Genomic DNA, 21,117 nt, shown 5'->3' with positions numbered 1-21,117 from the left:
TTGTTTTATACTTAGCCTGCTTCCCTCACTTAAATTACTACCTAGCCCCAGAGTCTGTGACCCCTGGGCTAGAGGACAAAAGCATAATTTCTAGCAGCATGGGGTGGGCTGACAAGGAAGGGTGATGGTAACGGAAGTTAGACTGTGGCCAAATGGTGAAGGGCCCTGAATGCCATGTTAGGAAGTCAGGGTCACCGGGGGCAGTGATGTGGATGGGTTAGTGGTTTTAGCCCCAGCCCTCGGGGCATGAGGGGACCAAACGTGGGCAGAGAATCTGGTGAGGAGGCCTGGCTGCGAGGAGGAGGGTGAGAGAGAGGAGCCCCGGATGGAGGCTCTTCTCCGCTGGGTCTCCCCTGAGTCTGAGTCTACTCCCTCTGTGTTTCAGAGCCCGACAGCAGCCTGGGGCTGAAGCACGGTCATGAGGGCAGGTGGACAGTGCTGAAGAACCGGCCTGGCTCCAGTGGCTTCGAAAGGACCCCAGCCCTCGAGGACCCCAGCCCACAGCCCTCTGCTGCCCACAGGATGGGAGCCTGGGGGCTGGGAGCCCGGCCATGAGGGATTACTGCTCCTCCCCACAAAAGGCCAGCCCTGAACCCCCCAGGCACACCCCTGCCCCAAGCCCAGGCATGGACTCTAGACACAGCAACCCCAGTGGAACTGGGGAAGGGGCCTCCTGCTCTGAGGATCCTGGCAGGAGTTTGGCCTGCCCATCTCTGACCTGCATCCCTCCCCAAGAGGCAGCCACGAAAGAGACAGTGGGAGCACTTGGAGCCTCGATCTCAGGGACACCAGAAGTCACCTCCTCTGGGAAGCCAGAGCATGTGTCCTCGGCGAAAACTGACCCCTCATCCTCGGAGAGCAGAAAGCCTATGTCCTTGGAGAAGCTGGACTCCACGCCTTCAAAGCAGGCAGATTCCACTGGCAGAGAAAAGGAAGATGCCGGGTCCTTGAGAAAGGCAGGTCCCATGTTCATCGGAAAGACAGAGCCTGCCATCTTGGGAAAGGGGGATCCGGTGGCTTCTGGAAGGATGGATCCTGGAACCCCAAAAAAGGAAGATCCTGTATCCTCGGCCAAAGTGGGCCCTGCGTGCCCAAGACAGGAGGAGCCCGGGTGTTCAGGACAGAAGCTCCTTGTGTCCCCAGAAGAGGTGGGTTCTGCACCGGCGGGCGAGGCAGATCTTGTGTCCCTGGGAAGGAGAGACCCTGGGCCCGCAGGGAAGGAGGACCCCAGGTCCCTGGAATACACCCCGCCTGCAACTGCAGGAAAGACAGATCCTGGCTCCTTGGCAATGCTGACTCCAAGGTCGCCGGTCAACATGGAGCCTGTGTCCCATGGAACAGTGGCTCCGGGGGCGACAGGAAGGGGCCGGCCCGTGGAGATGACAGATCCTGTATCCATGGGAAATGCGGACACGGTGTCCTCTACAGAAGAGGACCCTCGGTTCCTGGGAATGATGGCGCCCTCCTCCTCAGGAAAGGGAGCTCCCACGTCTGTGAGCATGACAACAGCCGGGCCTGCTGGGCAGGTGGATGCTGGCTCGTTGAGCAAGGTGGGTCCAGTGCCTCTGGGGAAGGTGGATCCTGTGTCCTCGGAAAAGCCAGAGCCCCTGTCTCCCGGGCAGGCTGAACTGGCATCTGTGGGAAAGACAGGAGCTGTATCCCCAGAAAAGGAGGACTCGGTGTCTTCCCGAAAAGTGGACCCCCCCATTTCTGTGGGAAACAGAAAAACATCGCCTGCTGGGAAAGTGAACCCTGAATCTTTAGGAAAGACAGACCCTGTGCCCTCGGTCCCAGGGGACCCCACGTTCTTGGGAACAGCGGGACCCTCCTCTTCTGTAAAAACTGGGGCAGTGGCTCAGGGGGAAGCAGCACCGCTGTCCTCAGAGAGAGCAGGCCCTGTGGCCTCTGGAAAGGTGGGTCCCTCCACCTCAGGGAAGGCCGACCCCGCCCTGGGCAGGGTGGACCCTGGGAGCAGGGGCGAAGCGGACTCCGTGTCTTCAGGAAAGGTGGCGCCCCCAGCTTTAGGGAAAACAGCCCTGGCACCCGCGGGAAAAGCCGATGCCGGCCCGGAGGGAAAGGTGGGTGCTCGGCCTCCCGAGAAGGGGAATCCTGTGAACTCCACAAAGGTGGGCCCCGGGGCCTCGGGGAACGCAGACACAAAGCGCCCTGCGCATGAGGGGCCCCCTGCGTCAGGAAACGCAGAGGCTGCGTCTCTGCAGAAGGAGCAGCCACTGGCCCTGGAGAGGGAGGATCCTGGAGCCTCAGGAAAGGCAGGCCCTGTTGCCTCCGGGAAGGTGGAGCCTGTGGCCCTGGGGAAGGCCGACCCTGCGCCACCCCCGGGAAGAGCAGAGCCCCCGTCCTTGGGGAATGTGCCCCCTCCGGCTCTGGAGCAGGCGGAGGCCCCCTCCGGGCGCAGGAAATCAGATGGTAAAGCCTGCGGCTCAGCCACTTCTCCCTCGGTCGCGGTTGCCGGGAGCGGCGGGGGCCTCGCGCAGCCAGCGCCGGCGGTCAGCACGGAGGCCTGCAGCCTGGGCCGGGAGGACCCCGCGGCCGCCGGGGCCCGGGGCAGCCCTGGCCCGGAAGCCGATGCCCCCGCGCCGGGCCCGCGGACTCGTGACAACTTCACTAAGGCGCCGTCGTGGGATGCAGGTGCCCCGCCGCCGCGCGAGGACGCGGGCACGCAGGCGGGCGCGCAAGCCTGCGTGTCGGTCGCGGTGAGCCCCATGTCTCCGCAGGATGGCGCGAGCGGCCCGGCCTTCAGCTTCCAGGCGGCGCCGCGCGCGCCCAGCCCTGCGCCCAGGCCGCCCTCGCGTCGGGACGCGGGCCTGCAGGTGTCGCTGGGGGCCGCCGAGACGCGCTCTGTCGCCACTGGACCCATGACGCCGCAGGCCGCCGTACCGTCCACCGCGCCGCCCGCCTTCCCCGAGGTGCGGGTGCGGCCGGGCTCGGCGCTGGCTGCCGCCATGGCGCCCCCGGAGGCGGCCGAGCCGGTGCGCGACGTGAGCTGGGACGAAAAGGGCATGACGTGGGAGGTGTACGGCGCCTCCATGGAGGTGGAGGTGCTGGGCATGGCCATCCAGAAACATCTGGAGCGACAGATCGAGGAGCACGGCCGCCAAGGAGCACCTGCACTGCCCGCAGCCGCCCGCCTGGGCCCTGGCCGCGCAGGTTCGGTGCGTGCTGCGCCCCCCGAGGGTGCCGCCAAGCGCCCGCCAGGCCTCTTCCGCGCGCTGCTGCAGAGCGTGCGCCGGCCCCGGTGCTGCTCACGAGCCGGACCCACGGCCGAGTGATCAGCTCCCCTTTTGTACGCCCGGGTTTCCACCCTTCTCAGGCTCCCTTCTTGACCCCAGATCCCTGGAAGGGATCCCTTGGACACGCCACAGGCCTCCAAGGTATGGGCAGCCTCATCTAGGGCCTTCTCATCCTCTTTTTCCCAGCTCCCGCCCCTCCCACACAAATGAACCCTCTCTACCCAGCTCCCTCCTGGCCATGAGTCCAGGAGCCCAGCCCTGACTCCCTACTGTCCCCTCACAGCTCTCAGCTCCACTCCCTCCCAGTCACATTGGGCGACCTCAGGGACCTGCTCAGTACCCCAGCCCTGAGCGCGGAGAGCTGGTGGACTGTCAGTGTCAGCCAGGTCCCCAGAATGAGAGAGACTGTGCATAAGCTCCAAGTGTGCAAGGATTGGTGTGTGAGGCCCCGGAGTGTGCAAGGCTCTGAATGTGAGGCCCTGGGCGTGTGTGAAATTGTGTCCTCCCCACGGGCTTTCCCCATGGCCCAGGCATCTCTTGCATGCTGGTAGTCACCCCCAATTCCTGTCTCTCCCTCACCTGGCCCAACTCCCAGCCCTACGTCCACCCTCGCAGAACACTCCTTACAATCCCCTGATGGGGGAGGCAGCTGCAGGAGTGCCCTGGCACTGCAGTTGAAAGGAGAGTCACAGAAGGGTCAGAGGGTCTCGGACAGGTCTGGGTTACAGGTCTTGGGCCACAGGCAGACTGAGTGGCAGCTGGTCTTGGGTATTGGGGCGGAACGGAGAGCTCATTCTACAACCACGGTTGTCCTTTAAAGGCCTCCCTCTCCAGCCTCTTGTACCCCCTGTGCTGTGAGCCCCACAAGTCTCTGAAGACCACTCAGAACACCTAGTCCCCTCCCCCCCACCCTTGGTTTTTGGCTACAAACTGTCACAGTATACATTGGTAATAAAATGTTCCCCCAACTCTCATCAGTTGTGATTGGCTGCAAGCAGAAGGGAGCAGAGCAACACAGTAGAAGTATATTATTATTTGCAGGGACGGTAGGTATAGTTTGGGGGAAACAGAATCTCTTCCGAGGTAGACCAGAAGAGTGGGGCCCATGCAGGGCTCTGTGGCAGGGGCCCATCACAGGTCGGTGGTATCCAGGCCAGCATTGGTGAAGGACAATGCCTGCTGCTGTCCACCTGTGCCCGCCGTCCTTCCTGACAGCACCACGCTCAGGGGCTCTGCGTCCGGCTCCATTGGACTTTGTGGGGGCTCCTTCTGTAAGGGGAGAGAGGAGAGGTGTGAAGGGCAGGGACAAGATGGGGTGATGTCTCCAGGCCCTGAGAAAGTGGGTAGGCCTTCTAGCCCACACAGACAGATGGCTCCTTGGCCGTAGTCCCACCCTGCTCCTCTTGGGGCCTCAGTTCTCTGGCTGTGTCCCAGAGGTGGCCATGCCACTGGAGGGACGGATGGACCCAAGTGAAGGGCTGGACCTCACTTGATGGGAGAACTACTCTGGCCTTTGCCCCATCCACAGACACAGCAGCACTTAAGTCCTGAATAATGCCAGGCCCTGGATCCTGTGCCAAAGAGCCAGTCCAGCAAAGTTCCTGCCACCTGCACCCCACGGCAGGCACCGTGCTGGCAGGCTGCGTCAATGGCGCAGTCTATCCATTACCTGAAGTACCCACAGGAATCCCGTGAGGGAGGAATTGTGTGCCCCATTTTACCGATGTGGAAACTGAAGCTGAGAGGGTGCTCATGGCCAGGGAGGGGCAGCGCAGGGTTTGGGCCACTGGCCTTGCTGGCTCAAAAGTTTGCCCACAGCACAACACTACCTCTGGTGCAATCTGACATCTCCTTCTGCAGCCAGGGTCTCACTCTGTTCATTGTGGTGCACACTCACACATCTCCCTGCCCCCCCCCTCCCCCCACCGCCACCCCGCCCCTTGTGACATGCTGCACACACACAGCCAAACAGACACACTTCAGAACTGAACCCTTCTGTAGCCCAGGCAGCCCCCGGGCTCCGCTACTGCACAGCAGAGCACCACAGGGCAGAGCCCCAGCACCGTCCCTGGGGGACCACCAGGGCTTTTCAGGCTGAGCTGTTCTTGGTAAACAGTGGAGCATCTGAGCGGCCCCAGGTCAGGCTAAACATTCTCCTTGTGCTCCCTAGAGCCCTCGCCACTACCCCCCTCAGGAGCTGTTGGCACGGTGCAGCCCAGGGAAATGCTACTCGCCTTGGAGACGGCCTGGGTTCTAGTCTGTACTTGACTTGCAAGCGTTCTAACCTTGGGCAAGTCAGCACCCCTCCCTGGCCTTGGTTGTTTTAAACGGTAGGATTGGATAATCCCTTGGGTTTCTTATACCTCCCCCACCAACGCAGAGGTCTTGAGTGAGTCAGGGCACCAGGCATCTGAGGAAAAAGGCCCCCCACTGTGTTCCCCACTCAGCCAAGGGAGAAGAGGGGCAGCCAGTTCCTGAGAAGGCCCCAGGGCCTCCACGCCTGCCTCCTGCTCATTAAATATAATGACCCCCTGCCATCCCAGGACAGTCATGGCTCTCTCCTGGCTTTGAAGGCTCCTGGTGGCCTGGCCCCCTCCCTCTCCAGACTCTTCAGCGCTCTCTGCCTTTCCCAGCTCACAGGTCCAGCCCCGCTGCTGGGGCCCCTGACTGCATTGCCCTCTGGGGAGCAGCTTTGGCCTCTGCCTGTCTGGCCACCAGCTCTGGCAGGCAAGACTATTTCCTTCTGCCTCAGTTACCCCTAAACATGTCCGTGGGAGTTTTCCAACCCATCTTCAACCAGAGATGAGCTGTTTACCCAGAGACCTCCACCACTGCCTGGCAGCCCAGATTGCCATCTATGACTCCCATCCTGGGATCCTGTTTGGAGGCCTCCATGTTACAGCCAGACCTCTGTGCAACAGTCTGGTATTTTAATGCCCATGAGAGGCTTTGGTTGGCCAAGTCCTTCCATGTAAGGCATTCTCAAGGGAAAGTAAGCACTGAAGGAATGGTGGGGAGCCCCAGAGAGCAGGACCTAGCTGAGGGTAGGACCCAGAGGGCCGTGGATACCTAACCGCTCCCCCCCACACACAGAACCTCAGACTATTAACATTCAGTGGGCCCTAGCGCTTCTCCAGTGGTGGTTTTCAAAGTGGGAAGGAGAGATGGTAGTTCCTTCCGGTTCTGGCGCCCACCCCTGCAGGGTGAGGATGCATCATCCACGCCTCTCCTGCTTCTCAATCCTGCCCGCACTGAGTACCCCAGGGCTTTCACAGCACATTCATGCCAGGCCCACCTCAACCCTCGGATCAGAGTCCCTGGGCTGGGAGCCAGTATTTCTAAAGAGCTCCCCAGGTGATTCTAAGCAGCAGCCAGGCCGTGCGAACTCTTGAGCCAATAGAACCAGCTGACTTATTGAACAAATGGTGGTACTGTTGCTTATTTGAGCCTACCTTCTCTCCTTTGCTAGGTTATATTCACCTCCACATCTCTTCCCCCCACCCTGCCAGCTCTTCTATACGGGATATAAAGGCAGGGAAGCAGATAATTTAGCACTTACTTTGTGCCAGGTGGTTTTTATACCCACTCTTATTTCATCCTCACAACAGCCCTACATGGTTGGTGTTCTGATCCCCATTTGCAGGTGAGAAAACAAACCAGAGGGAGAAGTCACCCACCCCGGGTCACAGTGAATAGTAGAGGAGCAAGGCTTGGACCCCATTCCAAAGCCATAAGGTGTCTCAGGGCCCGGAGCAGAAAGGCTAGGTCAGAAGCAGACCCTTCTGCTCTGTCCTGACCCCACTTCTTCAGAGAAGGACCCCAGGTCAGAATCCCCAGGCAACAACTAATCCCCCATCTTGCCTTGATTTCCTGCTTGGTCTTTCCCAGGTCCACAGAGTTGTCATCCAGGGAGTTGAGGCTATGGGGGAGATGATGGAATTCAGACAGTTGGCAGGCCCAGTCCTCCCTATCTGTGGTCAAGAACCACCATTGCCTCTACCTTCTTCTCTACCACACCATCATCATCACCACCACCATTACAGCTACCATCACCATCACACCATCACCACACCATCACCAGCACCATCATCACCACCATCACTCCCACCATCTCCACCACTATCACCACCACCATCACCATCACACCATCACCACACCATCACCAGCACCATCATCACCATCACTACCACCACCACCATCACAGCCATCATCACCATCACACCAGCACCAGCACCATCATCACCACCATCACTCCCACCACCTCTACCACTATCACCACCACTATCATCACTACAGCCACCACTAACACCACCATCACTACCACCATCTATCACCACCACCACATCATCGCTACTATCTCCACCATTATCACCACCAGCTCCATCACCAACTCCACCACCACCCATCATCACCACCATCACCACCACCACCTGCACCATCACTACCACCACCAACCAGCATGGTTATGAGTGACACTGCTCACCTGAGATGGTCCAGGTCGCTGGAGGAGGATTGGGACTCAAAGCCCAGGTCCTTGGTGGGGAGGTTCAGCACGGGATTGGCCCTGGAGAAAAGGCCTAGTCAAGTGGCGTGTGCCTCAGCCGCCCCATGGGGCCTCTTACTCACCCTTTGAGTCCCACTCACCGCTCAGCAGTGTACATATTAGTCCCAGGGATGGCAGAGGTTGAGGGCATCACCCCTGCTGCTGTTTTCCGGGCCTCCTTGGCAGCCTTTATAGCCCGAAGCTTCCGGCGGTAGCTGTGGGGAACCAGGAAAGGGATCACTACTTTCCCTGCACACCCACTATGTGTCCAGTGCAGGCCCTGGGAGTGTGACTTCAGAACAACCCTGACAAGTAAGAGGATTCCCTCCATTTTGCAGTGTACAAGTAACTGTCAAAGAAGGAAAAAGATTTGCCAAAGGCCACACAGTTGACTAGTGCCAAGGCCTAGACTCAAACCCAGATGTGACTGCTGACTGCAAATGATTGGAAAAGGAAAAAGAAACAGCATTTATTAAGTGCATTTTAGGTGCCAGACATCTTGCTGGGTGTGAGATGCACATTGCTTCCTTGAGGACTTTGAGGAATCTAGTCTCATGCCCATTATGCAGATGAGGAAACTGAGGCTTGAGAAGGGGAGATGACTCAAGATGTCACAACAGGTCAATGGGGATTGAATACTGGTATACCTGACACCTAAACCCAAGCTCTATTTACCCCCCTCTCCTTTATGGCTGGGGGCGGGCAGAGGTGGGGTTGGAGACACAGGATGATGAGAATGTTACCTCTTTCGGGTACACAGGAGGGCCATGGTCATGATCACAATGACCAGCAGCAAAGCCACTCCCAATCCTATGATGACGCTACTGAGCACCTTCGGCAAATCTGAGTTCTGGTTAGCCTGGGAGCCCTAGAGAAAGAGTGTGAAGGAGGCTCTGGGGTCCACAGACACACCTCACCCCCTCCCCCACTGCTTTCTTCCTGCGGCCACTCACCAGCACCACCAGCCCCAGCTGCACCAGCTGTGCCTCTGCATCCCGATCTTCCCGGATCATCCTGTCCACAGAGCCCCGCTCAGGCCCAAGGGACATTGGCATCCCCCGGGCTTCCTGGTCACCTTCCTGCCCCACCCCCATGGGCAGTCCCACTCACACGCTCAGCTCATCAATTGTCAGGGCCGACCCATTTGAGAAGACAAAGTAGGCATCGAGGTAGGAACGGCCTCGGTCCCTGGAATGGGCAGGGGTGAAGCGTTAACAGGAGCCTAGAACCACCCAGCAGCCCCTCCTGCTGCTCCTCTTCCTCACCAACCACTGAGCCTGCGGGCACTCACCGAGCTGTGGACTCTATGTCCTTAATGTCCACAATGTAGACAGTAGTCCTGGTCGCCTGGGCCAGAGCCCTGCAAAGGGGCAGGTGTCACAGAGGCCTGTTGTAGGGCCTTAAACCAGGCCAGTGGCCAGGGCCCTGCCAGTGAAATTAGGAATTGTGTGAATTAGGAAGGGGCACTTCCACCGGACAGCTGCACTGGCTAAGAAGGTAGCACCTCTGTGCAAAGAGAGGAGGAAGCTCTTCCTCTGGGGTTGGGTTAACAGCTTAGCGAGCAGAGTGCACAGCCTTAGCAACTGTACATGACAGCCCTATTGAGGTTGTTCCCTGCCCAGCCAACCATAGGCATCTGGGGACGTGCAGAAAGAAGGTACAGGTACAGGGTCAAAGACAGGGACAAGATATGAGTCTGAGACAGGGCTGAGAGACATTCCATCCTGGCCTTATCAGGGACCAGGCTCACAGGCCATGTTCTTCCTCACACCCGCTTCCAGGCTCCCCAGACCTACGCCTTAATCTTGTCCGTGTTGGCGCCCACCTCCTCCTTGCTCGTGGAGAACTGCAACCTCACACGGTAACTCTGATCCACAGTGAAGAGCTATGGAGGGGGCATGGGAGAAGATGAGGCACAAGGGACCCAGGGGCTGGCAGAGGACACCAGGGCTGGAGGCAAGGCCCAAAGCTCACGTTCAGGGTGATGTTGGCTTCCAGGGCAGGACCCACTGAAGGTCTGTCCTGGGCCTGGACGGTCACTTGGTAGGTGCCTTGGCGAGTGGCATCAAGGCTGGTCTTAAGCCTATGGGAGGTAAGAGGGACCAACTCAGCCTTGGGACTCAAGCTGGAGTCCTCTGGAACCCACTTGTGCCCTTCCAAGGATGAGGAACTCACTGCCTTGAGGTCCCCTTTGGGCTTCCCCTACCCCCATCCAGGGGCTGCCCGTAGTTACTCAATGTGGCCAATGAACACATCAGCCTCTGCAGAGGTGGAGACCCGGAAGAAGTCCTGGAAGGGGAGCACGGCCCCATCCTTAGTGATGAAATCCGCTTGGAGGATGGAGAAGACGATGGCCCCGTTGCTCCCTGAGTCATTGTCTCTGGCCTGGGAGCAAGAGTGGACAACATCTGTGGGCCAGGCCAGGGAGCCCTCACCCCCAGCAGGAATCAGAGGCTAGAGTGGCCTGGAAGGCTAGTCTGCATAATCTCTATCAGCCTTCCACAGGCCACCCCAACTGAGCAAATGCTTTGAACATTACAATTCAAGTTCTGGCAAGTCCCTGCCTCTGGCCCCCCAACCCAACAGGTTACCAACCAAAAGTCCCTTTCATGCAGAAATCCTACCCTTCCCCACCTACCCATTGCCACACACACACATTCAGATTTCCTGAGCACCTACTGTGCGCCAGGCTCCTTCCCTTGGAGCCCTCATTTCAGTGCTTACTGACATGAGTACAAATTCCCCTAATGAGTCATAAAATGACTGGGAGAGAGGGCACAAATATTTTTATTCATTCTAGTGCCTTTTAGAGAAAAATATAGCCAACACACAGAAGCATGAGTCCACTATGTCACTGTTCAGGATGAGGCCAAAGCTGGTGTTTAAGTTTAAAAAAAAAGTTGATTTAAAGAAAATTGCTCAAAGCCATGGCCAGACGCATGACACTGGAAGACAATTGGCTAAAGACTGGAAAACTGACTCTTTAAGACTTTGAAGGAAACTGAGGCTCCAAGAGAGACCCTGTCCTACCAAAAACCCAGCTCTCATGAGGCAGGCCAGGCCATCCATCTCCTGCACCTACGCCCTTTTCACAGCACAGCGAGTGGCACCCAGACACCACCGACTCTGGGTTAGAGGTCGCTGCCAGGAACTGCCAGCTTCTTGTCTAGAGGGAAGCTGAGTTCCAGAAAGGCATGGCAACTGCCCAGGTCAGCAAGAGGCCAGCCTGGCCCAGGCCCCAGGCTGTGTGGGAGGCCTCGCCACTTGGCATAGCCACCACCCTCTGGTAAATACACCCGTATCTGACACCATAAAGAACTGAGTCTTTTGCCCTAACCGGTTTGGCTCAGTGGATAGAGCATTGGCCTGTGGACTGAAAGGTCCCAGGTTCAATTCTGGTCAAGGGCATGTGCCTTGGTTGTGGGCACATCCCCAGTAGGGGGTGTGCAGGAGGCAGCTGACCCGTGTTTCTAACTCTCTATCCCTCTCTCTTCCTCTCTGTAAAAAATCAATAAAATATATTATTAAAAAAAAAAAAAAGAATTGAGTCTTTTTATGATGTTGCTCTGGAAATGACTTAACCACAAGGAACTTGTTTAATGTACAGTTGATTTTTCTCTAATACTCAAGAATCCTGGTGTAGTGAAACAAATCTAGCCTGCAAGTGGTTTTTATGGTCATGAAGTTTTTATGAATACTAAATTTAACAATGAATGAAGTTTAATTATATCAATTAGGCAGGTGTTCATTTCCATTCTGGCGTTTTCTTTTCAGATGTTGAAGTCAATAAATTTCCTTTCTGGTGTTAAAACATTTGGGGCGCAGCTCAAAGGCCTGAAGGCCCTGGCCCCGTGTCTCCTGGGCTAAAGTGACTGCCAAAGGCAGAGCCAAGAACTTACCTGGACAGACGCCACCTGCTGGCTGGGTATCACAACTTCTGGGACGATCACTACAAGTGTTGATAGGAAGGGGTCAGTGGGGTCAGCCTGGCCTAGTGCTGACCACTGGCTTAGCTCGTCCCCTCGAAACCTGCCCTCAACCTCTCTACCATCAGAGACTCCCGTTACAACCACCCCTGAGCCATTAGTGAGCAGGTCATCCATCTCCCATTGTGCAGATGCGGAAACTCAGACCCAGAGAGGGAGGGCCTGGTCCAGGGTCAGAGAGGAGTGGGGGCAGAGCTGGGGTAAACACTCAGGTCCCCCCTCCTGTTGGAACCTTGGAGGAGAGGCAGGATTGGAGGCCGTCCTCCCTTTCTAAGGGCCCACCTGGGCCTAAGGAGGGTCTATGGGAGTTGCCCAAAGGCAGTCCTGGCAGTGGGGAGGGAGCGGGTTGCTGCTTACCGAAAGTCTCACTCTGGGGCAGAAAATAGGGCGCATTGTCATTTATGTCCTCGATGGTGATGGGGAGGCTTCCTAGGAAACAAGGTTGGCTGGTTCTGGTCTCTAGGCAAAGGCCTTGCCCAAAAAGCCTGGACCTCAGCCATGCTCCCAGCAGCCTCTCTCCCACGCATCACCCAGTCCCCTCTCCCGCTCCTGACCTGGGATGCCCAGTCGATCTCCTCTGGCCTTTGTGGAAGGGAGTATCCTTCCCAGACCTCAGAGAGCAGTGGACCAGGACTGAGCCCAACCCAGGTATCGGTCACCCAACCACAACATTATACTGTCACTTAGCAGCTGTGTAAGTTAGGTTATTGAACCTCCCACTCTGTGCCTCAGTTTCCTCATTTATAAAGTTATATGGGGGTCACCGAGCTCATGGGTTGTGTGGGAGTGGAATGAAGAAGCGCTTACCAGGTGACCGGCATAGCCCTGGCTGAAGTAAGGATGGGGCATATGCCTGCTATTAATATGGTTATTTTGCTACTTAGGTCAAAGGTGGAACACAAGTACACGTCTGACTCTGCCGTGTGCTCTGACCTTACACCGCCCCGCAAAATGAGAGCATTGAGTGCTATCTGTGTGCCAAGCACTGTGCTAAATGCTTTACATGCATGTTCTCGTTTGATCTGCACAGCCAGCCTGCCACCTGACTGCACCTGACAGATGGGGAAGGTGCCACAGCTTTCCCGGTGACACAGCTGGTAAGAGCCAGAGCCAGGATCTGAACCCAGACCTTGCAGGTTCCAGCCCAGGGCTCTTTCCCACGGCCCCTATGCAGCACCTGCCAAGCCCAATGTGCCAGACCACCTCACCATTGTCACTGTAGGCCTGGAAGCGGGGGTCCGTTGCGAGGTCATAGGCCCGCACGACCAGGGTGACCAGGTCACAGGTCTCATAGTCGATGGCCTCGCTCTGATTGATGAGCACAGAGCCGTTGGCCAGCACAGAGAACCAGCCGCGGCACAGGCTGCCCACGTCCACGCCGCCCTTGGTACAGATGACGTTCACAAGCTGCACCTCCAGCTGGGCATTGGTATCCACATCCCTGGCGACCACCTCAGCCACCTGGCCGTGCTGCGAGCCGTTCTCAGCCACACGGATGCCCCGGAGCGAGGCTGAGCTCAGGGTAGGTGGCTCATCGTTCACGTCCTCCACAGGCACGAAGATTCCTGCTGTGGCCTCCGCCCCCAGGGGGTCTGGGTTCTCGGCACTCACTGTCAGATTGTAGGAGGCCAGGGTCTCATAGTCCAGGCTCACGTCTGAGGGCAGCCGGAGGCGGCCCTCAGCCCGCCCAGACCCCAGCATTGAGCCTCGGAGTATGAAGTTGTTGGCACCGCTCCCTGACAGGCTGAAGCTGATGCGGTTGTTGGCTTCCGTCTGGTCTGCATCCCAGGCCAGCACTACGCCCACCAGCACTCCTGCGGACAAGAAGCAGAATTCCCAGGGACCCCTGGCCTGGTCACTGAAGGTGTCCCCTGCTCTCACCTCCCTTGGGTGCTTCAGGCCCAGCCTGGGAGGGGTCATATGCCACACTGGCCCAGCCCCCGGGCCCGGCCTGGCCCCGAGAGGACTTACCTGAGTCCCTCTCCTTCACCGGGAAGATGTAGTTGGACTGGTTGAAGATGGGCAAATTATCATTGATGTCCTGCAGACAAGGGCAGTTCTGAGTCCCAGACCTCAGGAACCCCCAGGGCTCAGCCTCCCCCAGACCCCAGACTCTGCAGTCCCCCAGACAGCACTGCCCACTTCACAGATGGAAAACAGCCTTTAGAGCAGCGGTTCTCAACCTGTGGGTCGCGACCCCTTTGGCGGTCAAACGACCCTTTCACAGGGGTTGCCTAAGACCATCCTGCATATCAGATATTTACATCACGATTCATAAGAGTAGCAACATTACAGTTATGAAGCAGCAACGAAAATAGTCTTACGGTTGGGTCACAACATGAGGAACTGTATTTAAAGGGCCAGAAGGTTGAGAACCACTGCTTTAGAGGGTAGAACTAGCCCAGGTCTCACACCTGGGGGTCTGAGGCCTGTGGCGGGACCTCTGAAGTCAGTTATATACTGTCAGGGAGCCCCGCCTCCGCTCTGCTCCTCGGCCCACAGCTCAGAGCTGCCTTAGACCCTGTCTTCTGCAAGGGTGGTTCCCGTCCCCATGTGTGTCCCTGTCTGGCCCAGCTTGACTGCCATTCTCAGATGTATGGTGTTGGCACCAATACCACTGTGTTTCCACAAAGGCCTGCAGCCCGAGCTTCCCCTCGCCCCTTTCCTCCTGTCTCTCCTGCCTCAGCCAACCCCATGACACTCGACACGCCTCTGTGCTCAGGCACCCGCCAGGGCTGAGCCTGGTCCTGCCTCATTTGCTTACTGTTTTCTGTTCTTGCCTTCCCTCTCCGGCCCTGGCCACCCCACACACAGCGCTACCACTGCTGTCAGAGCATGCAGCCAGCGCCGCCTGCCGCGTTTGCCCCTGACACTGGGGTGCTGGGGGTGCCCTTGAAGTTCCCAGCCCTCCCCCAGGCAGCCCACAGACACCGCTTTTGCTTTCAGCTTTTTCTAAGTAACAGTAGAAAGGACATCTTTAGAAACAAAGCCCCCCCAACTCGATGTATTTTCTTTTTCCTGATTTTAGAGGAGGAATGGAGAGGGATAGAAACATTGAGGAGAGAGAAACATCATCGATTGGCCGCACCACCACACCCACACCCACACCCGCACCCACACCCGCCCGACTGGGATCCAGCCCGCAACCTGGGCATGCATCCCGACCAGGAATCGAACCAGTGACCTCCTGGTTCCCGGGCTGATGCTCAACAGCTGAGCCACACCTGCTGGGCTAGATGTCTTTTCTGATGGTGATTTCCCATAAATGGCATGACTGGCTCAATGCACACGGCCAGCTGCCTTCGCCAGGCCTTCCTAACTCTAACACAAAGGAGTGGGGAAGTGCACAGCTGTGAGTCAAACCTGGCTCCACCTCTGCCTCACGTGTGACTCTGACCTCTCTGGGCCTCAAGGTCTTCATCTGCAATACGGGGTCGGTCATAGTCCCTGCGCGCAGGGACATAGTAGGACTAGCCCATGGCTGTGAAAGGACCCACTCACTCACTGAATACAGTGCTGCTTTCTTCCTTCTTTGTGGCCCACTTCTATCCCAAAGACAGCTGACAAGTCCTAATTCAGCTTCTATTTCTCCATTTTCCCTGAGGTGTCACTCGGATCCTTGTAGGAAAGTGGCACTTCCCAACCTGAGGGACCACAGGGCTGCCCTGCAAGGTGGTGCAGGCTGTGCACTCACACCCCGGGGGCTCCATCCACACACCATGGACATAGCAGGGTGCACATTTGTTACAATGCCTTCCTAGAGGAAGGTGACTTGTGGGCTGGTATCAGCCTTAGTACCAGACAGACTGGCTTCAAAACCCCATTCTGAGGCCCTGAGCAAGCTACTCAATCTCTCTGTGCCTCAGTTTCTTGATCAATAAAATGGTAATAACTATCACTACCTTGCAGGGCCAGGTGTGCAGTAGACACTATAAATGCTGAATTTCGCCCCTTGTCTTTGCCCTTGAATGGCGATGGGAGACAGGAGGGATCAGGTGGATTTGTGAATGAAAGTTAGAGCTAGTATTCACTGAGTGCCTGCTATGGGTCAGGCACTTTCCATTCGTTAACTCACTTTATGTTATTTTCATCCCCGTTTCACAGATGAGGAACTTTAGGGCACAGAGAGGTTGAGTAATTGCCTAAAGCCACACAACCAGGCAGCCAGGATTCTAACCCATCAGCCTGGCTCCAGAACTCTCTTACCACCATGCCACAAAGGACAGAATGTAACTCGAGCTGGGCGGAGGTGGGGGGCTGGCCATCTGTGTGGAAGCCCCCCAGTACAGGTCCCATCCTGACCCCTGACCCTGGCTGAGCCAGGCCTTACCTCCACAGTGATGGTGACATTGACCTCAGTGCTGAGGACAGGCACGCCACAGTCAGCCACACGCACAGTCAGCACAATTCGGCCCTCCAGGGTGGGGTCGATGGCCTCTCTGTCCAGGGGCCCCAGGTTTCTGAGAAGTCCTGTGTCAGGATCCACTGAGAAGTTGTGGCTGTAGGGACTGGGCAGCAGGCTGAAGTACAGGCGGCTGTTGTTGGTGCCTGGCTGGTCCTCATCGTGAGCCTGTACAGATAAACGGGGTTTGGTGTCAGCCTTTGGTGCTACCATGCCCCCCAGTCATACCTCTGCAGCCCAGCCTCCCCTCCAGCACTGGCCATGAGGGCAGTAATTGGGTCTGAAGCCCGTGGGATGCTGGCCAATCTCCCAGCCTCAGTTTCCCATCTAAGAGGGTCAGATCAAGAGCTTGCAAGAGCTTCTGAGAAGGTCATTCATTCCACAAATGTCTCCTGTGTACCTACAATATGTCGGCTCTGTTCTAGGCACAAGTAATAGGGCCAGGATCACGACAGTTCCCTTATGGAGCTGGTATTCTAGTGGGGAGGGAGTCATGGGGGGAGTGTATTCTAGACACTCAAAATTTAAACAAGCACGGCATAAGTGTGAAGCCAGCAAGACTGATTTTCTCATGATGAGTATGTGTACCTGTCCTGCCAGGGTCCTGAATACATGCTCGATTGCCTTTAGGTTGATCCAGCACAGACAGTACAACAGGCCTTTGTCCATGCTGTCCCCTCACCCTGAATGCCCTTTACACCTTCTCTGCCTGACTCCAGGCCAGGTTGGCGCCTCCCCTGGGCATCCATGATCCTTGTGTTACCTTCAACATAGCAGACGTGACACCCTGGGGCTACTGTCCAGTGCCCTCCTCTAACTGAGAGTCCTCTGGGGGCATGGTTATGATGCATTCACCTCAGAAAACCTGGGGTCCAGCAAAGGGCCTGGTGCATAGTAATAGATGCTCAACACATGTGGTTTTGAATACAGAGCTGGGCTACTCTGACTTGGAACCAATTCTTTCCCCTTCCTCCCTTCCCAGCCTCCATCTTCAGCTCTTCCATTTTAGTTCTGTTGGAATCTTGTTTATTAAATGCCTCCTGTGTAGGTAGCCCGAGATGGTTTTTCCAGAAGCCTGGCCCCATCTGTTCATCCCTCAGCACTCTGAACTCAGGCCAGCTTCTCTACCAAGTGCTTCTCAGGGCTCACGTGGGCACCATGGTTACAGCAGCAGATCTGACATGCTCCTGGCCAAGATGCTCTAAGCCCAGGGTGAGAAGCATCGAGGAGCAGCGGAGAAAGGCCCAGGATGTCGACCTCCAGCCCAGCACTGCTTTTACTGGTTATGCAACTACAGAAAAAGTCACTTAACCTCCTTGAGCCTCAGTTTGCTTCTGTGAAATGGAGACCATTAGAGCATTTGCTTCACAAGTCAGTCTAAAGATCAGGGATGGGATCGTGCTCTGGAAACCACACAGCCCCGGAAAGATGGGAGGCTCCATGGCCACGTGTGTGTTATTCTGATGACCTGGCCACCCGCTTCTCACAAGACCCCCTTTCAGATGACTCAGAGGAGAAGCTTCCCTTAGGTGTTTCTCTAGAGATAATAGTGGGTTTTATCTCACAAATTCAGTCAACCCAGTCATTGATCATATATATATAATATATATATATTGATATATATATATAATATATATATATTATATATATATATATATTATATATATATATCAATATATATATTATATATATATTATATATATTATATATATATATATGCTAATTAGACCGGAAGAAGCCCGGGCTGCTAGGGAAGCCCGGGTCCCAGGGGGCCAGAGGGAAGCCAGTGCCGGCAGCTAGGGGAAGGAAGGCCTACTCTTGCACGAATTAAGTGCATAGGGCCTCTAATATATATATATATAATTGATTTCAGAGAGGAAGGGACACGGAGAAAGAGATAGAAACATCAATAATGAGAGAGAATCATTGATTGGCTACCTCCTGCACATCCCACACTGGAGATTGAGCCCACAACCTGGGCATGAGCCTTGACCAGAAATCCAACTGTGACCTACTGGCTCTTAAGTCAACATTCATTTCCTTTTTTTGCTTTGGCCATTAGGAAGCTCAGAGCTGAATGTTCAGGCCACTCCTAGCAATTGTGTGGCTCTGGGTTCTAGATCTACCTTTGTGCCCTTTAATAATACCATCCTTATTTTCTCTCTCACTTTATTTCTTTCATACTTTTATCTTATTTTTTTAACCTAAGCCACCTCAAATACTTTTCGGAATAAGGCAGGGGCCTGAATTAAAAAGAGCAATATGTTTTTGAGGGCTTGCTCTGTGCTAGGCTTTGTGCCGAGCACTTTCCATCCATTATTCCCCAATGACCTTGGGAATAAGTAGGATGATTGCCCTCATACTCTGAAGAGGAAACAGAGGCCCTGAGAGACTGAGTGACTTCCTCTTAGCCACACAGCAAAGCCCAGATGCCAGCCCAGGGCCAGCAGGACTACAGAGCCAGGCTTGGTGCCCTTTCCCCTGTCCCTCCCCCTCCAGGTCCAGGCTGGCTTATACCTGGATGGTTATGGAGACATTGCCCTTCTCCTCCTGGACAAAGATGTTGTAGGAGCCGGTGACCACTGGCTGGTTGTCATTGATGTCCAGCAGGTGGATCTCCAGCGTGGTGGAGGACGACAGGTTCCCGCCATCGGTGGCCTGCAGCGTGAGGTAGTACACCGCCTGCTTCTCCCGATCCAGCAGCTTGCTGTTTTTCACTGTCACCGTCCCTGAGTCTGGATCCACCTCAAAGATATCTGCCCTGTGCCAGGTGGCCGGATTGAGCAAATAAAAAGATAGGGTGCCCACTTAAGTTTGAAGTTCAACTAAGCAGTGAAAAATATTTTCTCACGTTTGCAACATTATGGAACATCTGCAACCTATTTATGCTAAAAAAAAAATTATCCTTTGCTTATCTGAAATTGCAAGGCAACTGAATGTCTTGTTTTGGGTTTGGGGGGTTTTTAGGTTTGTTTGTTTTTTGGTTAATCCTCACGTGAGGATATTTTTCCATTGATTTTTTAGAGAAAGTGGAGAGGGGGAGACAGAGAGAGAGACATCGATGTGAGAAAGACACATCGATTGGTTGCCTCCTGCACAGGGATGGAGCCTGCAACTGAGGTTACGTGGCCCTGACTGGAATCAAATCCGGGACCCTTCAGTCCGTAGGCCGATGCTCTGTCCACTGAGCCAAACCGGCTAGGGAGGGTGTCTTATGTTTTACCTGGCTACCCTAAACACCTCATGCCCACCCAGAGACCTTACCCATTCCCTGAAAGCAGGCTGTAGGTGATGCGGCCCCCCTCACCCGTGTCTGGGTCAAAGGCCTGTAAGGCAGAGGGACAGATAATGGTGCACTGTTCAGGAGTGATGGCTCTCACTGCCAACCCCACACTTGATGGAGACCAGGCTTCCCGCTTCCTGATACAAAGGGAGCACCCCTGACACAGATTCACACTAGACACCCCCACACCACACACCCCCCATACATACTCACACATGCATACACACTTGCTGAGACCCAAAGGCATCAAATGATATGGAGACTTGGGCACGCCCACAGTCCCCGGTCTGCCCTCCATGACCCCCAGCCTGGCCCAGCCCTGTCCCCCATCACTCACATGAATACTGTTGGTTACCACAGATCCCACTGGACTGTGCTCGAAGATACTGAGGTTGTAGTGGCTCTCAGGGAAGGTGGGCCTATGGTCATTAATGTCTCTCAGGTGGATGGTCACCAAGGCAACGGAGGAGTTCCTACTGACCGAGTCAGTGGCCACAACCTGAGGAGAGGGAAGGAGGCAGCAGCCTTGGGACCAGAGTGTCCCATGGCCTGAGCTTCCCAGTGCCCCCGAATGCCCCTCACCTGCACCAGCATCACCGTCTGCTTCTCGTAGTCCACCAGTGACGGGTCCCGCACCAGCACCTGCACGTCGGCTGAGCCTGCTGCCTTCTCAGGGGAGACACTGAAAGCTGTGGCATCAGGGCCCCCCAGGAACAGCAGGAAGGTGCCATTGCTACCCTATAGAGGTGGGATGTACAGTAAGCACCCCACCCGCTGCAACACACACACCTTTCCACAAGTCTCGGGCCTTAGGTTCCTGCCTTAGGAAACCCTGCCCCATGAGGTCCCATGAGAGGGAGGCTCTCAAAAAACTGAGGCATGAGGGCTCTGGAAGACTGGGCTCATCGCTAGTCCCTGGAAATGTAGGCCCATCAGAAGACTTCTCTAGGCTTTGTGGGCCCCAGATCTGAGCTGCAGAGATGGAGCCCAGACACACACACACACACCACTCCTATGAAGCACTGCAATGAGCCTTCCCTACCAGCCACCATCCCCACCCTCCACTGCTCATACCAACACCAACACCAATACCAAGCATCACCCCATTACTTACATCCCCTCCACTCCACTAAACACCAACCACCCACTCAACACACCCACCCAATTACCACCCCCCAATATCACCCTCCATTCCACATCTTATGCCAACTCAATGTCACCAAATACAACCAAACACTATCCATAGCAGTCATCATTCAGTACCAAGCAAGTCACCCACCACTCAGTATCATCCTCCATCTAAGTATGCCCTGCATCTTAATAGTCACTCAGACCACCGTGTGCTCCACACTCCCACATCCCTCAACATCCAGGACTATGCCAACACCTCTCAGCTTCAACCCCCATCACCACCCTCTCCTCAACACCACCAAAAGCTGTATTCCACTCAGTGTTACCCAGCATCCAGTACCAATCTCCATTCAACTACCTTTCTGTTCACCAATACCTAGCATCACCTTGAGCACAAGACTATCCACAATATCCCTCAACATTTCCAAATATCACCCAACAACTCTGATTCTCACCACCACTCATGATTGGCACCACCGTCGCCCATCACTCATCCCCCACCATGCCTCGCGGAACCTCAC

The 21,117-nt window shown here is 55.7% G+C and overlaps 2 protein-coding genes across 2 annotated transcripts in view; one reads left to right on the top strand and one right to left on the bottom strand.

Moving 5' to 3' along the window:
* Window positions 1-512: 512 nt before the first annotated feature.
* On the top strand, window positions 513-4,210 carry GPRIN1 (G protein regulated inducer of neurite outgrowth 1). The gene has a single exon (XM_036315102.1). The coding sequence runs from the start codon at window positions 552-554 to the stop codon at window positions 3,288-3,290; it is 2,739 nt and encodes a 912-aa protein (XP_036170995.1). The 5' UTR covers window positions 513-551; the 3' UTR covers window positions 3,291-4,210.
* Window positions 4,211-4,256: 46 nt separating this feature from the next.
* The window catches only part of CDHR2 (cadherin related family member 2), a 38,284-nt gene continuing 21,423 nt past the window's right edge, over window positions 4,257-21,117 (bottom strand). Inside the window, exons 14-33 of the mRNA XM_036313191.1 lie at window positions 20,048-20,203; window positions 19,803-19,964; window positions 19,447-19,508; window positions 18,700-18,943; window positions 16,111-16,350; window positions 13,752-13,821; window positions 12,989-13,594; window positions 12,138-12,209; window positions 11,694-11,743; window positions 10,028-10,179; window positions 9,769-9,877; window positions 9,591-9,679; window positions 9,086-9,154; window positions 8,905-8,982; window positions 8,748-8,808; window positions 8,538-8,662; window positions 7,896-8,009; window positions 7,735-7,815; window positions 7,113-7,170; window positions 4,257-4,520 (exon numbers count right to left, since the gene is read on the bottom strand). Of these exons, the coding sequence (XP_036169084.1) occupies window positions 4,383-4,520; window positions 7,113-7,170; window positions 7,735-7,815; window positions 7,896-8,009; window positions 8,538-8,662; window positions 8,748-8,808; window positions 8,905-8,982; window positions 9,086-9,154; window positions 9,591-9,679; window positions 9,769-9,877; window positions 10,028-10,179; window positions 11,694-11,743; window positions 12,138-12,209; window positions 12,989-13,594; window positions 13,752-13,821; window positions 16,111-16,350; window positions 18,700-18,943; window positions 19,447-19,508; window positions 19,803-19,964; window positions 20,048-20,203 (2,736 nt within the window). The 3' untranslated portion in view covers window positions 4,257-4,382. The remainder of the gene's footprint in view (window positions 4,521-7,112; window positions 7,171-7,734; window positions 7,816-7,895; window positions 8,010-8,537; window positions 8,663-8,747; window positions 8,809-8,904; window positions 8,983-9,085; window positions 9,155-9,590; window positions 9,680-9,768; window positions 9,878-10,027; window positions 10,180-11,693; window positions 11,744-12,137; window positions 12,210-12,988; window positions 13,595-13,751; window positions 13,822-16,110; window positions 16,351-18,699; window positions 18,944-19,446; window positions 19,509-19,802; window positions 19,965-20,047; window positions 20,204-21,117) is intronic.

The sequence above is a fragment of the Myotis myotis genome, unplaced genomic scaffold (assembly GCF_014108235.1).
Source record: "Myotis myotis isolate mMyoMyo1 unplaced genomic scaffold, mMyoMyo1.p scaffold_m19_p_6, whole genome shotgun sequence".
Taxonomy (NCBI): Eukaryota; Metazoa; Chordata; class Mammalia; order Chiroptera; family Vespertilionidae; genus Myotis; species Myotis myotis.
This window is presented reverse-complemented; position numbering and strand designations above follow the sequence as displayed.

Excerpts from the sequence above, each read along its gene's own strand:
- GPRIN1 (XM_036315102.1), top strand. The coding sequence starts at position 552 with ATGAGGGATTACTGCTCCTCCCCACAAAAGGCCAGCCCTGAACCCCCC.